The sequence below is a fragment of the Fundulus heteroclitus genome, chromosome 5 (genome assembly GCF_011125445.2).
Source record: "Fundulus heteroclitus isolate FHET01 chromosome 5, MU-UCD_Fhet_4.1, whole genome shotgun sequence".
NCBI classification, from domain to species: domain Eukaryota; kingdom Metazoa; phylum Chordata; class Actinopteri; order Cyprinodontiformes; family Fundulidae; genus Fundulus; species Fundulus heteroclitus.
In genome coordinates, this window is record NC_046365.1 from 39588554 (window position 1) to 39606712 (window position 18159).

At 39.7% G+C, this 18159-nt stretch overlaps 1 protein-coding gene across 1 annotated transcript in view; it reads right to left on the reverse strand.

Annotated features, from left to right (window-relative positions):
• cntln (centlein, centrosomal protein) overlaps positions 1-17656 on the reverse strand; it is a 152410-nt gene extending 134754 nt beyond the window's left edge. Inside the window, exons 1-3 of the mRNA XM_036137579.1 lie at positions 17246-17656; positions 4650-4738; positions 1626-1710 (exon numbers count right to left, since the gene is read on the reverse strand). Of these exons, the coding sequence (XP_035993472.1) occupies positions 1626-1710; positions 4650-4738; positions 17246-17326 (255 nt within the window). The 5' untranslated portion in view covers positions 17327-17656. The remainder of the gene's footprint in view (positions 1-1625; positions 1711-4649; positions 4739-17245) is intronic.
• Between the last annotated feature and the right edge of the window lie 503 nt (positions 17657-18159).

The window sequence follows — 18159 nt, forward strand, 5'->3', positions numbered from 1 at the left end:
ATGCTTAGTGTTTGCGACATTTAATTGTTTAACCCAAAACAAAGTGCATACAATTGATTTTGTGCCCGTTGTAGGACTAAGAAAATCTGAAGCAGCGGATCAAACCCAGTGTCGGCCCCTAAGAGCTGGATCAGAGCGACTGTATAGTTAATCGTCGCTTGGGTGTCGCTGCGCTACTGTGACACGGGGCAGAGCTGAACAGAGCAGTCAGTTTAATTAGCAGAGCTCAAGAGGCAGCCAAGAAACGGGAGAAAAATCAGAGGCGGTTTGATGATGCTAAACGTTCCCCTTGCCTTCTGTCGGTCTGCCGCCGTGGCCTCGGCACGAGGAGGACGGCCTCCTGGCTGCACCATCCAAACTTCAGCACTGGCTGGTAATCCGTGGCCTTCTCTGGGTACATCTTCTTAAATAACACGGGGCTCTGGGATGCAATTAATTGCCATCTTGAGGGAAACTGCTCCCGTATATTGAGAAAGTAGACTTACGGTTTCTTGCTGGCCCTAGCTTGACGTGCTACAGAGAAGGAGGGCTTTAATGGAGATTTACGCTGCGGAGCAGGATATACATTCAAATGCTGATAATGAGATTGGCGAGATAAAATTTCAACCTTAGCAGAGCTTAGCTGGGTAGGAAAAACGGGTACCACAAAAATCAACACATCTAGGAGAGAAAGATTAGAGCTGGAAATTTCTGGATGAAGAATAAAAATCTAAACTAATTTTTATTCAAAAGCAAGAGAAAACGCAGAAACGCAGAGACCAGGAAGCAGTAAAACATCAAAGTGGGAGAGCTGAAGCTTTTGGAATAAATGTAAGATCCCATAAAAAACATTAATTAATCAGTATGAGAGGAAATGAGACGACGAATCTCAGCAGACCTAAAATGACACAGGATCCCATCGTCCGTCTTTCCTTTTTTATACATGCGCCGCGTCAGCATCAGAGAGAGTCTGAAGAAAACGGCATCTAAAAGCACAAAACTTCTACGTAAAGTCTTAACGCCCGCTCCCCTAAGCCACCATTACGGTTGCTAAAGAGCACAACGTCAGGCTGATGACTCCATTACAGCCAGTCTCATTAAGAATGGATGTTTTTTTTCCTCAATGAAGGACGCTAATGAAGGAGACACACAGCTGTCTCAGTGAAGGCGTGATGGTAGAGCAGATTACTGCTGGAGATGATGCCATCAAGAAGTCTTAGTTAGTGGGAGAAAGACAGCAGGCAGACAAACAGCTGCCGATACTTTGACTTGATGTTCAACCCGTTCAGCCACGCAGTCGAGACGGCGGTGTCCAAACCTTCTGCCACGGGCGCCAAACATGTCCAAATGAAAGTAATTGGCAACAAAAGTTGCTAAATTATTTGACTATTATTCATTTTTACCTGCTCAAGAGTAAATTAAACCCAGCATTTTAATGAAAGAAGCCAATTAGTCAGATCTGCACGCCAGAGGAACGTTTTAGACCAGCACGAATATTTAAGGCAGTTCTGAAGGGAAGAAAGAGTTTAGCCCAGTAATGGTTACGCGTCTGTAATAAAGAGGCCAGCGTGTTTACAGTTTCATGCTAACGGGATTATTTGTTCCCCCTTAACGGTTCCCACAGGTTTCATTAGACGGTCCTGTACCTGTTCTAGCTCCTGGATCTTGTAGTCTTTGGACTGGAGGATCTCCAACACTTTCCTGTCCTTCGTCTCAGCTTTATGCTTCTCACTGTGAAAAAAGTACAAAAAAAACAAACAAAAAAAAACATTACAGGACTGTAAAAAATAAATAAAAACCAGCTATAACCCAAGCCTTAAAGGCACCACTATGTGTTATATGAGTAACCCAGTTTTCTGAAGTTTGAACCCTAACCACTGGGTGACATTGCTTGGTGAATTTCCATGATCCAAACAGCACCTTTATGTGAGTTTTGAGGGAATCAAAACACCTCCAGTTTGGGACCAATCTGTTTCAACTGCTTTGGACCAATGGGAGCAAAATATCCAATTCCCGCCTCGGTTGTTCCTCCAGCCCCTCCACCTCTAAGGCCTTTTCTATCGTCTTTTTGCATCTTGTGATCAGCCTTCTCCATCGGCCGGCGGTGAAACAACAGGTTCTCTCTTTTTTTTTTTTTTTTTCTGTCCCGTGAGGGACGAGAACACAGGCAGGCCCAGCCGCGTTTCCTCATATATGGGGCCGTGTTCGCCATGTCCTGAGCAACCAACCAATCACTCTACAAGCTGCACACGGTAAGAGGCAGGAGGGATGAATGGCAGCTCCCACTGGGCACCGGCGCTTCACTGCAGTCGACACAATTACGATGTCAATATCCTCCTGCGCATTAGGTGATACGATGCACATACCATCTCCAGGTGCGTGTTCCCCCAGCAGCCGCAGCGCACCAACGCACTTTGATGGGGTTCCTATGGGGCGGCGGGAAACTGAAGAGGGCGTGGAGAAGGAAGTGTGCAGAATGCTGCAGCGCTTTCTACAACGCCGGTCCTCCAGAGCCACGGCTCTGCCCTTCTCCAACGCGCCCGGGTCAAATCAGGCTCTGCAGAGGCCCGCTGACGGGGCGTTATTTCTGATTCAGGAGCGATCCAGAGGGGAGGAGATCTAAAAGTTACGGGATGGCGGCTCTGAGCTCCGGGTTTGGAGAACCCGGGTCTGCAATAAGAAAGGGAGTCACTCACAGGCGACCAGAAATGACACCCAAAAGGAGGAGTAGAAACAACTGGGTTTACATCAGGCAACCTTCAAGTCACATTCTGGCCCAGATGATAAGTAATACACCACCTCGCAAAAGTATTCACACCCCTCTTTGCTCTTCGCCCTCCTAATTGCTTATATAAAGCTTTTTGGACCCTTAAACCTTTTCATATTAGGTCACATTACAACGACGAACCTCAATGTGTTTTTGTTGCGATTATGTGACAAACACAAATCAACATATAATTGTGAAGTGAATGGGAAACGGGAAACTATATATATATATATATATATATATATATATATATATATATATATATATATATATATATATATATATATATATATATATATATATATATCCCTTAATGAAATCTAGTTCAACCAATTGCCTTTAGAGTTCAACTAATTAGTCTATAGAGTCCATCTGTGTGTAATTGGATCCCATTTTAAATCTGACTGCTCATTGAAGGCCTCTTTAGAGAACATCAGAGAACAAACAGCATCATGAAGACTAAGGAACACAGCAGACAGGTCAGGGAGAACGTTTAGGTTATTTAATGACATCCTAAGCTTGAACACCTCAATGAGCTTCAAGACATGGAAATCCGTCCAAACAGAGGCGCAAAGGCGAGGAGAGAGTCAATCAGACAGGCATCCAGGAGGCTCATGGTTCCTCAGGAGGAGGCGCTACGATCCACATCATCTCCAGTGTGACGCACAGTGGTGGCAGCATCATGATTTTTTCCAGCAGGGAAGCTGGTAAGATGGATGGAGCTAAATACAGAAAAATCCTGGATGACAACCTATAGCAGGGTTGAAATAACTAGAGCCTGGGGTGGAGGTTGAGCTTTCTATACAGAAAGGAATACATCGGGAGAGTCACGACCTAAATACGTCTCAGAACCTGTGGCAGGACAACTAATCCAATGTGTTTTGCAGAAAGAATTGGGCATAAATGTCCGTGTCTGGGTCTGCAAAGCTGGGAGAGACGAAGTTCGTGGAATTTGCAGCTGTAACTGAAACAAAACACTGCAAAAGGGAGCTAAAAGTAAGTAAAAATTTCTTGAAATATGTGTATTTTTCCTTGATTTGAGCAGGTAAATAAGATTATTTGCCAATGGAATAAGATTTTTGCACTTAAGATAAGAACAATTCATCTCCATCATCTTATTTTAAGTGCAGGAAATCTAATTATCTTATTTTAGGGGTAAAAATACTCATTCCATTGGCAAATAGCTTTATTTAGCTGCTCACATCAAGGAAAAATACACAAATTTCAAGAACATTTGCCTTACTTTCAGTTCCCTTTTAGCAGTGACGTTTAGCAGATTTTCAGTGTTGAAAGCCCTGACTGCACAATTTTCCTTCCACATCAAAATTATGTGCAACTTCATGTTAGTCTATCAAAAAAAAAAAAGGCAAAAAAAAAAAAAAAAACACATCAAGATTAGTGATTTTAACAGGTAGAGTGTGAAAAGTTCAGAGGGTATGAATCTACGGCTGCTTGGTGCTGTGTATTTTATTTATCTGAATATGCATGACCGGGATAAAGGAAGCGCCTCTGTGTTCTCTGACAGTTCCCATGCCGCAGTTTTTCATTCGGCTTAACCATCCGGCACGAGAGGCCTTACTCCATCTTACCATTTATCCGCTAAAGACGAGTATTTGGCAGGAATGTTTCAACTGTCCGGCATGAGAGCGGCGGCGGAGAAGTGTTTTCATTAAAGAGGTTTCCGTTGTTTGAACTGGGAGAGCGGGGATAAGAGGGCTTAAATCAGCATCTGCACCTGATTCCATCATAACCCGTGGTGGTAGGTGCTTTAAAAAAAAAAAAAAGAAGAAGAAAAAACCGTCTGGAACAACTTTCACACACATTTCTCTTGGCTTGGCGAGCCAAAGCAACGTTTCAGCTGTTGAGCTTGTCAGGCGGCGGCGTGGAGGACGGCTGCACTCACCGCTCCACCACCAGGCTGACGGCCTGGGTCACGTCCGGATTCGCCACCTGCAGCCGCTTCCACAGAGACCACACAAACTCCTTGTCCGCCTGCAAAACAGCGAAAGTTTATTTTCTTTACTGAGGTTTCTAGAATCGCCATACGCAAAGCGACGACTTTAATCAGCTCGTAAAAAAAAAAAAAAAGAAAAAAGACAGAAAAAAGCAGCAACACATCACAGCTCTTCGGCTAAAAAAAAAATAAATAAATAAAAGATTAATCAGGATGCTCATTGGCATTAGCATACGACAGTAGGGAAGTGGATCAATTATTTAAACGGCTTGTACAAAACAGTTTTTCATCTGCGCTGCCCTCTCTAATCATGCGCCTCTCTCTGCCGCCGTCTCCCTCGCTGAGACGTGACCTTCGACTCGGGGGGAGCGAGAAGCCGACACTTGTCATTATGAACTATTCATGACCGGGGAGAGCGCGGCATCCAAATCAAAACCCAGCGGCCGGCCTCGTCTTTTCCCTTCTCAATCAAATCGCTCGTGTTTTCCGCCAATACCGATGACAGCGGAAGAAAAATAAATAAATAAATAAAATAAATAAAGTCCTCCTAGAGTTCTGAGGACGCCCGCACGCCGCCGCCGCCCGTCTCGTTGGCGCCGTCGTGACATTTTTAGGCAACATTACATTTAATGAGGGACATCTAAAAACTACATTTGACATTAAAAGACAGAATTATACCAAATCGACTTAATATAAAATTATCTGATAAATTATGTTCACATCATCATAAGATAAAAGCCATCCCTCCCACTGGAATCCACTGGTCTCCAATTAGTACATGAATTTTAAGCCCCCTTCTCAAAAAGTGTCTAATCAATTATTTAGTAAAATGGCAGCATCAGACCTTGAAGCGGCCATGAGCCGAACATGCGAAGTGGAAGGACTGTGATGTGGATCCTCGGTACGTAACAGCGACTCACAAAAGTCAACACTGGAACGCGGCTAATGATTAAATTAGGCGCCGCGGTTTACGCCGTCTGCCTGGCCGTTGGCTGCCATTAACCGCTGCCGCTGACGAGCGTTCGGCGAGGACCCTCATCAGGAGCTCCCCGTCCGCTGCGCGCCTGCTTAAAAGATACGTTCAACGAGTTGTTTGATGATGGCTGAATTATTCATTTGGGATCTGGATCCTGCACCACCATGGGCTAAACATAGCAGGTTGAGCGCATATTAGCAGAATTAGCCTGGTCTGGCTGGAACGTTTGCTGGCTGACAGGCCAGACTCTTTGTAGTTAATGGCTGTCCTGAACCACATCGTGCCAGAGACTTAAGACATCAGTGGTATTCAAATGTCACGGTTTAAAAACGTACACTGCACAGCTTAAGGACTTTATTAGACAAACAGAATGGCTGATGGTCCGCTCTGTCTGGAGAAGACCACCAAGGAGGGCCTCCATGCCCGCTCGACAAAAAGGCCACAGCTCTGAGGTAAACAAAGCGCGCCGCAGAGGAATAATTAGCATCGCAACCTCGTTAGCGCGGATTTTAATACGTGGTTTAACCCAAACAGCGGCAGGTCGGTGCAGAGCAGGAGGGCAGCTACACATGGATGATTTGAGTTATGCTCACAACGGGCTTCAGACAAGATGCGTCAACTACAGTCACAATAAAGCCTCCGTCCTCAACATAACGTCTACATAACGATAATAACGTTTAAATAATGACAATAACGTCTACATAATGATAATAACGTTTAAATGACAATAAGGTCTACATAACAATAATAACGTTTAAATAATGACAATAACGTCTACATAATGATAATAACGTTTAAATGACAATAAGGTCTACATAACAATAATAACGTTTAAATAATGACAATAACGTCTATATAATGATAATAAAGTTTAAATGACAATAAGGTCTACATAACAATAATAACGTTTAAATAATGACAATAACGTCTATATAATGATAATAAAGTTTAAATAATGACAATAAGGTCTACATAATGATAACGTTTAAATGACAATAAGGTCTACATAACAATAATAACGTTTAAATACTGACAATAACGTCTATATAATGATAATAAAGTTTAAATAATGACAATAAGGTCTACATAATGATAACGTTTAAATAATGACAATAAGGTCTACATAATGATAATAACGTTTAAATAATGACAATAAGGTCTACATAATGATAATAAAGTTTAAATAATGACAATAAGGTCTACATAATGATAATAAAGTTTAAATAATGACAATAACGCCTACATAATAATACATTTAAATAATAATAACGTCTACATAATGATAATAACATTTAAATAATGACAATAATGTCTACATAATGATAATAACGTTTAAATAATGACAATAACGCCTACATAATGATAATAACGTTTAAATAATGACAATAACGTTTAAATAATGACAATAACGCCTACATAATAATACGTTTAAATAATAATAACGTCTACATAATGATAATAACATTTAAATAATGACAATAATGTCTACATAATGATAATAACGTTTAAATAATGACAATAACGCCTACATAATGATAATAACGTTTAAATAATGACAATAACGTCTACATAATGATAATAAGGTTTAAATAATGACAATAACTTCTACATAATAATAATAACATTTAAATAATGACAATAACGTCTACATAATGATAACGTTTAAGTGACAATAACGTCTACATAATGATAACGTTTAAATAATGACAATAACGTCTACATAATGATAATAACGTTTGAATAATGACAATAACGTCTACATAATGATAATAACGTTTAAATAATGACAATAACGTCTGCATAATGATAATAACATTTAAATAATGACAATAACGTCTACATAATAATAATAATAACGTTTAAATAATGACAATAACGTCTACATAATGATAACGTTTAAGTGACAATAACGTCTACATAATGATAACGTTTAAGTGACAATAACGTCTACATAATGATAACGTTTAAGTGACAATAACGTCTACATAATGATAACGTTTAAATAATGACAATAACGTCTACATAATGATAATAACGTTTGAATAATGACAATAACGTCTACATAATGATAATAACGTTTAAATAATGACAATAACGTCTGCATAATGATAATAACATTTAATAATGACAATAACTTCTACATAATAATAATAATAACGTTTAAATAATGACAATAACGTCTACATAATGATAACGTTTAAGTGACAATAACGTCTACATAATGATAACGTTTAAATAATGACAATAACGTCTACATAACAATAATAATGTTTAAATGTTGACAACGTCTACATAACAATAATAATGTTTAAATAATGACAATAAGGTCTACATAATGATAATAAAGTTTAAATAATGACAATAACGTCTACATAATGATAATAACGTTTAAATGACAATAAGGTCTACATAATGATAATAACATTTAATAATGACAATAACGTCTACATAACGCTGATAACGTCTACATAATGACAGATCCTAAAAAACAGTAACCTAAGCTTCTCCCTAAAACTACCTCAGCACCAAATCACAAAACGCATCGACTCATCGGCCTTTAGAATCCAGACAGAAAAATTTATGGCCAGAAAGATTTAATCCAGTTGATTCTGTCAGACTCAGAGTAAATTACACACATTCCAACTTGATTCTAGTTAAAACAACAACAATGCAGTCAGGTTTCAGCCCGCTGCTCCTGAACAGATGGGTTAATGGGGGTTAGAGCAGGGCGCAGGTTTCCTGGTTCAAATCCAGGTCTGCCACCCTGGGTCCCTAAAGCAAGACCCTGAGTCCCAGGATGCTCCCTGAGGGATCGGTTAAATGCACAAGACATATTTCATTGGATTGTAAAAAGTTGCAATGCTAATATTATTACTATTATTATTATTATATTACAAAAAAAAAATTATTAAGTATTCCAACTGTTCCAAACAATTCTGAGCCACAACTTTGCAGCAATCCCTCCTCCTGGAAAGTCGATTACATCAAGTCGTTAGCGTCGCAGCAATACCCCGTCCTGAGTGACCAGGGACGACTGGCAGGTTTTAAAAGGAAGAACCCTGCAGCAGAACCTGGCTGTGTGTGTGCAGCATCTGCTGCTACTGACCCAGGACCAACGGCTGGAGCTGTTGCTTTAAGCAGCAATGCACCGATCACTGGTGTCTCCACGCTGTTCCAACTGTGGATGACTTTTGCTCATTTTGTGGTTTGATTTTTCTATATAGCTCTTAAAAGTGTTCTGAATTGTGCAGTTATGCACTTTTTGTTTTTATCTTTATTTTTGATATTTTGTCTCAGCATCTTTTTGTTTGTATTTTAGCTTGTAAAGCACTTTGTGCACCATATGGATTGTTGAAAAGTGCCACATAAATAAGCTTTTTTATCCGCGATCAGCTCTGGCCTGTGATAAACCGGTGAAATAACCCCCCAAAAAAACATTTTGAAATGTCTTTTTTGTGATCACTGGACCCTTAAAAACAGAAACCTCCCACATGTTCTAGTTGGTAAACACGTTAACAGACTCGATGTTGTGCGATTCGTTGTGTTTCTGGGCAGCGTGAACCAGATCAAGGTTAGGGAGACACGCCTGGCTAAGGAAACGGGGATAATACTCTAATCACTGCTGTCCGTGTTGAATTCAGAACCACCGCCGTGTAAATGGACTGGGAGACACACACGGCTTGTTAGCGCACTTCATTTCTATTCACCGTGCGTCACTTCCATTTCACTCTTAAACCGATCTCTGCCACGTTTATTGATTTGTTAATCTGTGCAGATTTGGTGCCTGTTTTTACCCCTCCTTTGTGACTGTTTCTAACGTTCTCTATAGTTCACTTTTCTCCCCTACAACTCGTTTACAACTGTCACAACCCAGTTTTGTTGCACTGCTGGCAGCGGAAAGCAACGACAAAAAACTACTCATGTCACACATTTCCTTTGAGGCACAACTTTTGTTTAATTTAACCGTTTAACTGAACCAAAGTTTACACAACTGTATGTTTGAGCACTTAAAGGAGATGTAAATGAAGCCATTAAAACACGGTCCAACACGTGTTTTAGTTACAATTGGTCCCATTTCAGAAAAACAATTAATTTTAACTGAATTGTCTGTTTTATTTTAACTAAATGATCAAATTATCAGCTCCCTGACCAAGGACTGGTAGAGAAATGCTTCCTCCACTTTTTCCTCCACTCAGATTGTGGTAAATACAATTACTTTTTACAGGAAAAAAAGTCATTGAGTATATTTAAAGTTTATATACACGGCAAACTACTAATAGCACATATCTGTATTTATCTGCATGCATTGCAGCACTGATCTCTAAACTAAAGTGTCTTTGCTGTGGGGGACTTGGCCTGATGAGCTAATTAAAGGCACAGATAGATTCCACCAAACTGCAGAGCAACAGGTGCTGCTGTGCATGGCATTGAGCCTCATCTACTGTCTCCATCCTGAGGTCCCGCCTGTGTACCTGGAGCAGGATGCACAGCACAGCGCCGGCTCGGCCCTCTCCTGTCGGTAGACACCACCTGGTGGCCAGAATGCCAGGAATCCTTACGTCACCGACTCACACAGGGGAAAGAAAAGCGCCTCAGAGCTGCACATTTGAAAATATCCAGCTTCTCTAGGGATCCGACTGTGTTAAAGACATTTCCATCATTTTTAAGTAAACATTTTACTCTTTTTCTCTTTTACTTTTTGTAAAATCCATCACTCACTCCCCTGGGACTGAAAGAGGATCTTGATTAGTTCTCCTAAATGCTGACAACCCAGGGTCCAGACCAGGAAGCAGAGCCGTAGTTTAACACACCTCTCTGCAGCTTCTGTACTGTTACCCACCCATTATCCTATTGAGACGGTGTCTTTCCCACGGCCAAAACTTAACAGATCAAAAACTGATCTAAAAGGAACAAATCATAAAAACCTAATAAAAATCAATATGGTTCACCTTGAACCTAAAAATAAAATAATAAAATGTGGTCTATTAAATATAAGGTCTCTCCCTCCAAAGACTTTGTTAGTTAATGAATTGATTTCTGATAATCAGATTGATTTGTTTTGTCTCACAGAAACCTGGCTACAAGAGGACTACGTTAGTATAAATGAGTCAACCCCCTCCAGTTATTCAAATTTCCACATTCCCAGATCTGTGGGAAGAGGAGGAGGAGTGGCAACTATCTTTCAGTCTGATTTATTAATTAGTCCCAGGCCAACTAATAATTACAGTTCTTTTGAACATTTAACCCTCAGTTTCCCTCATCCAAACTGCAAAGCAATAAAACCTCTTCTGTTTGTTGTTTTGTATCGTCCACCAGGCCCTTACACTCAGTTTTTGGATGAGTTGTCAGATTTCTTATCTGATTTGGTGTTAAATACTGATAAGGTTATTATAGTGGGTGATTTTAACATCCATGTTGACACTGAATGTGATAACCTTAGTGTAGCCTTTAAAACTATCCTAGATTCAATTGGTTTTGTTCAAAATGTGCATAAACCGACGCACTCTCGGCTCCATACTTTAGACCTTGTTCTGACATATGGCATTGATTGTGAAGAATTAACAGTATTCTCTCACAACCCTGTCCTGTCTGATCATTTTTTAATAACATTTGAGTTTAATCTAACTGAATTCTCCACCCCCAAAAGAGGGTTCCATTATAGTAGATTTTTATCGGATAATGCTGTATCAAAACTTAAAGAGTCTGTCCCCTTCTTAATATCCTCAGTATTGCAGAAATGCCCTGTAGATGGCAGCATTGCTGTTTCTTCCCATTCACAAATCGATACCTTTGCTAACAATGTGACTTCCTCATTGCGTTCTGCATTAGACAATGTAGCTCCCTTGAAAAAGAAGGTGATTATTCACAGGAAGCTGGCTCCTTGGTTTAATTCAGAGCTGCGTTCCTTGAAGCACAATGTTAGGAAATTGGAGAGAAAATGGCGCTCTACACACCAAGAGGAATCCTACTTAATCTGGAGGGACAGACTATTGTTGTATAACAAGACCCTCCGCAGAGTTAGAGTAGCATATTTTTCATCATTAATTGAAGAGAATAAAAATAATCCTAGATTTCTCTTTAGTACAGTTGCCAAACTTACCCAGAGCCACAGCTCTGTTGATCCATCCATTCCCTTAGCTCTTAGTAGTAATGATTTTTTGGGATTCTTCATAAATAAAATTGATGCCATTAAAAATAAAATAATTGGCATCCTCCCAAACATGATTACCTCGTCCTCAGTAAGTGAGGCAGCATTGGAGGAATCTTTAGAATCTGCGCAGTGTTTGAACTGTTTAGAAGCAGTAGAGCTTTCTGAGCTATCTAAAATTTTAGCTTCATCTAAACCTTCTACCTGTATGTTAGACCCAATCCCAACCAAGTTGTTTAAGGAGATATTCCCTTTGATCAGTGGCACTATTTTAGACATGATTAATCTATCCTTAGTAAATGGATATGTACCACAGGTTTTGAAAGTAGCTGTTATTAAACCTTTACTTAAGAAACCTTCTCTTGATCAAGATGAGTTAGTAAATTACAGACCTATATCTAATCTTCTTTTCTTATCTAAAATTCTTGAGAAAGTAGTTGCTAATCAACTTTGTGAACATTTACAAAGTAATGACCTACTTGAGGAGTTTCAGTCAGGCTTCAGAGCTCATCATAGCACTGAAACAGCTCTGGTGAAGGTCACTAATGATATTCTCATGGCCTCAGATAATGGACTTGTGTCTATACTTGTCCTGTTAGATCTCAGTGCTGCGTTTGATACAGTTGATCACAATATTCTCCTACAAAGACTTGAACATACTGTAGGGATTAAGGGGAAAGCATTAGGCTGGTTTAAATCTTATCTGTCAGACAGATTCCAATTTGTTCATGTTAATAATAAATCTTCCTCAAACTCTAGGGTCACCTGTGGAGTACCACAGGGTTCAGTCCTTGGACCAATTCTCTTTACTATATATATGCTTCCGATTGGCAAAATTATCAGACAGCATGGGATTAATTTCCACTGTTATGCTGATGATACTCAGCTATATTTATCCATAAATCCTGATGAATCCAATCAATTACTTCGACTGCAGTCATGTCTTGATGACATCAAAAGCTGGATGACTTTAAATTTCCTGCATCTAAATTCTGACAAGACCGAAGTTTTAATCTTTGGGCCAGAGTCCTCAAAAAATAAACTTCTTAACCAATCACTTAATCTGGGTGGCATTAACCTGGCCTCTGGTAATAAAGTAAAAAATCTTGGTGTTATTTTTGACCAAGACATGTCATTTAAATCCCATATTAAACAGGTTTCCAGAGTTTCCTTTTTTCACCTCCGGAATATCGCCAAAATTAGAAACATTCTGTCCAGGAGTGATGCTGAAAAACTGGTCCATGCATTTGTTACTTCAAGGCTGGACTATTGTAATTCTTTACTATCAGGAAGTCCACAAAATGCAGTTCAAAGCCTTCAGCTGATCCAAAATGCTGCAGCAAGAGTTCTGATGAAAATCAACAAGAGGGATCATATTTCTCCAATTTTAGCTTCCCTTCATTGGCTTCCTGTTAAATCAAGAATAGAATTTAAAATTCTTCTTCTAACGTATAAAGCCCTTAATAATCAAGCTCCATCATATATCAGAGCTCTGATTACCCCGTATGTTCCTAACAGAGCACTTCGCTCTCAGACTGCAGGTCTGCTGGTGGTTCCTAGAGTCTCTAAAAGTAGAATGGGAGGCAGATCCTTTAGCTATCAGGCTCCTCTCCTGTGGAACCAACTCCCAGTTTTGGTCCGTGAGGCAGACACCCTGTCTACTTTTAAGACTAGGCTTAAAACTTTTCTTTTTGACAAAAATTATAACTAGTGGCTCATGTTACTCTCAGCTACCTTTATAGTTTTACTGCTATAGGCTTAGGTTACTGGAGTATATCAGGATCTAATTTTCTCACTATATTGAGTTCTACTGTTCTTCAATTATGCATTATGTGTTGTCATTTCTGCTTTAACTTTCTGTTCTCTCTCTTTTCTCTTCATAGTAGGTACACCTGGTCTGGCGTTCTGTTAACTTTGACATCATCCAGAGAAGACGACTCACCTGCTACTACCATCTGATGTAGAGCAGATTACTAGATCAATGTGTGCTTCTGTGCTTTTTTGTTTCTCTTGTTGTGTCTCTGTTCTGTCTTCTGTAACCCCAGTCGGTCGAGGCAGATGACCGTTCATACTGAGCCCGGTTCTGCCGGAGGTTTTTTTTCCCGTTAATGGGTGGTTTTTCTTCCCACTGTCGCTTCATGCTTGCTCAGTATGAGGGATTGCAGCAAAGCCATGTACAATGCAGATGACTCTTCCTGTGGCTCTACGGTTCCCCAGGAGTGAATGCTGCTTGTCGGGACTTTGATGCAATCAACTGGTTTCCTTATATAGGAAATTTTTGACCAATCTGTATAATCTGACCCAATCTGTATAATATGATTGAACTTGACTTTGTAAAGTGCCTTGAGATGACATGTTTCATGATTTGGCGCTATATAAATAAAAATTGAATTGAATTGAATTGAATTTGACTGTAGAAGCAAAAAGGGAAATAATCTGTTTAACATCAGTCACCAGTTCTATATAAAAACAACACAGCCAGGCTTTGGCTCATCGTGTCTTTATGGGGATAAAAGACTTAAAAGTCATTGCAGTTTAGGTAAAGCTCTGGCATCCTAACCTGCAATTAGGCCTGCTGCGACAATCAATACATCAATTAATCACACGATAAATTTGCATCACCATTAATTAAAATAAGCGATAATTTGCACTTTACGCTTGTGTTTCCGTCGCCTCTCTCTGGGACGGGTTCACTAAAGGTTTCAGCGCGCTGCGTCTGCTCACCCCTCTCGGCGTAGGAGGAGTTCAGCCTTGTCAGGGTTTCACCCAGAAAATGGAGCAACCCTGACAGTGGTCGCGTGAAGCCACGAACACGACAGCTGCAGGGTGGAAGTTTTTTGGATTTAAACTTAATGACGCCACCCGCCTAAATTTGTCTGAGCCGGTAGGTGGAGAGGATAAACTCTCGGTATTATGCCGCTATCTTATTAGCTGAAAAAGGTCTCCGGATGACAATAACATGATTTATCGCAATAAGTTTAAGAAAAAAAATTACCATCCAGCAAAATTTGTTATCGTGACCATGCTAGAAAAAAGGGTCAATAAAAAGTTCAATGGAAAAAAAAGTTTTCCTTCCTTTTGCATTCTAGCCATGTAGGTTAATATTAAAGTCATTACATCCTCCCAGCCAATCACAACGCAGAACCAGGAACCAAGCTCCGCCCCCTTCAAAGAGTTCAGAGAGCAGAGCGTTCTTTTTTGTTTTTTTTAAAAACTTGCAGTTTTGGTAAAAAGTTGGTTAAATAAAGGGTTGAGTTTAAATTCAGTGTTTTTGTGTTCTGTATCTAAAAACAGGTTGCTAAGCAACGGCATAAAACGGCCAGGGCTGCACTTAAAATATTAATTTTGAATTTGTTGATAATTATTAATATTAAACAATATGATTTCTATTTTATGAATATGCTTTTTTTCTATATCTATATTTCTGGAGCATCCAGCAGTCAGTCACAACAGAGCATCACCTGCATTTAATAAAGGCTGATGGGGGTCAAACTTTGTGAAGATGCCCAACATGTGGGACATAAAAATGACAGCCTGTGTTGGGAGGAACAGCGTTAGAAAATAACAGAGTTAGTAACGGCTATATTTGGGGGGGGGGGGGGGGGGTTCTGTAAAGGAGTAATCTAATTACTTTTCTCGTTTCAAGAAAGCCGCTACGTTACTTTTAATGCAACGTGCCGTTTCACCACAACTCGATCAATCAAAGCGATTAGGGATGGACGATATATCGGCATTATCGGTTTTGGCCAATGTTAGTTTTTTGTCAACATAGCGGTCAGATAAGTGACACTGGGCCGATGTTAGCAACCAATGTTTATTTCCTTATTGTTTCTGTTAGTGGAGGGGGGGTGTAGTATTTGTTTGGTCATGTGACAGTGATCCAGCGAAAGATTGTGGGGTGTTTAAAACCCCTTAACTTGCAACGGGACACCTGTGACCCATCGTAACATATTTTTGACTTCATAGCCATGTAGCTCCTACCGTAGACTTCTATTTGAAAAGCTCTTGTTTCAAGATGGCCGTCTAGGCCCTCCTCCTTTATTAACACATCTTTTGACCGACTGTGTTGATCCACAGTTTCTCCAGTTTTCTCTGAAAACATTAGCTCTGGAGAAACTGTGGCTCAGACCGGTCAGTTTGGAGATCATGTGGAGACTGTAGCCGGTGAAATTACCATCACATGGACGTATCGCTCGTAGAGCAGGACAGTTAAAGCTCCAGAGCAGCAGCTGCGTAAAGCTCATCCGGTCACTGCGCTCTCGGTGCATCCTTGTGTGTAAAAGCCAGCTTTTGGTGTTAGACGTCCATTTTCACCAGGAACTATGCATAAAGCTTCTGGGAAGACCGGCAGCAACAGAAGAAGCAGCGGAGTTTGTTACGGGAGTGACAATGTTTTTTTTCTGATTAGACATAGACATAACAGAAGAACAGCTCTAGAATAGGCATTTTTTATTATATTGCATTCAAATTTGAACCTGTCACACAACAGACTCGTTTCTTTTGGCTTATTTTTCAGCTAGAATCTCCATTCATCAGCCTGCAGCTGCATGTAGAAGAAAGAAACAGGAATAAAACGGACAATTTGAGTTCGTTCCAACATCAATAACTAAAAACTGGTCACCAGAGCATCATACTGGACTTCTTAGTTTAAAAATGGAAAGTGTTACCATTACAGAGACACCGAGATTTTGCCTCTACTCCAAAGGGTTCAAGAGCACCATCTAATTTAATTTGGGTATATTTGTTTAGACGTTTTTGGGAATTTTGGGGATGCCAGTAAAGGGTTTAACTGAAGCAGCTGTGTGGTGATGTTTTTATGTTGAAAGGGAAGAGAAATATACATAATATCTATATAAAGTATTTGTAAATATCAATTATCTATTTCTAATAATATATTAACTGATCCCTATTAATATTGTTCATTAATATATCCAACTTTTCATGACCTAGTTTGCATATTTATTAATATATACTATCCTTAAATGAATATGGGCTGTAAACAATGGAGCATATTTAGCCCAGCAGGCTCATACCAGATTTTCAGCATGGGGGTGGAGGCATGGTTATTTGGCCTTGTTTAGCTGCAGGACCTCCTCCTTAAGCCTGATAATAAATTAATAAATAATAATAATAAATTAACATTTCTCTATATTTAATGGGTGCTTGTGATGCCTCCTCCGGCTGTGACCTTTAGTCTTCTGAGCATCATTAATGAGTCAGATGTGGTTCAATCACCTTTAAGCTCAACATACTACAGCTGTGTATTCACAGCTGTGTTCTGTTGTGTTTAAATGACCCAGTATTATTATTTATTTAAATAATACGTCACCATTTTCGAGTAGCAGAAAGAAAGTGTGATTTCTTGTTGTTGTTGTTGTAGAACAGCAATAAAAACAAAGCTTGTGACATATTCATACACACCTGACACTGCACTAACTCCTCTGATAAACTCTTCACCTCCTCCTCCAGAGCCAGGACGCGGCTGTGGTCGTGTGAGCACATCCTGAAGCAACAACGCAGGGAAATAAAACCGTCAAAGCAGAAGAAGCGCCGCTCTCACAGGATGCTAAGTTGGCTAACTCTGCTAACCAACAGCCTCCTGCCGTTTAACCGTTAGGTTTAGTTTATCGGCGTGACGTCATCGCGACAGCTAACGCTAAAAACACGACTAAAACGACCATATGTTTATCCTCTAACTGCTCTTTGTCTCCTCTCTTCTCCCAAAAAGAAGAAAAAAAAAAAACAGGCGAATGAAACTTTTCTAGACGCCCCTGGCAGTCACCACGGCGACGGGCTCTTCCTTTCAAACGAACCCGCTGTTTTCCGCTTCCGTTTCCCCTCACGGCGGCGGCACCCTCCGGTTCACCCCATTTCACCGCCAGCGCGGCCAACGGCGCGCCGTGAAGGCGGGGTTTGCACAGTTTTATTGTTGATAACACAAAATACAGAAAAACACACACACATACACACACACACATTAAATACTGGGGTACAAACTGTTGTGAAGGATGTCACAACTGCAGATTGCAAAAAAGAAATAAAGTACAGACTGAAGAGCAAACCCTTAAAACGAGGTATATATATATATATATATATATATATATATATATATATATATATATATATATATATATATATATATATATATCCATCCATCCATTTTCTTACCCGCTTAGTCCATCATGGGGTATATATATATATATATATATATATATATATATATATATATATATATATATATATATATATATATATATATATATATATCCATCCATCCATTTTCTTACCCGCTTAGTCCATCATGGGGTATATATATATATATATATTTATATATA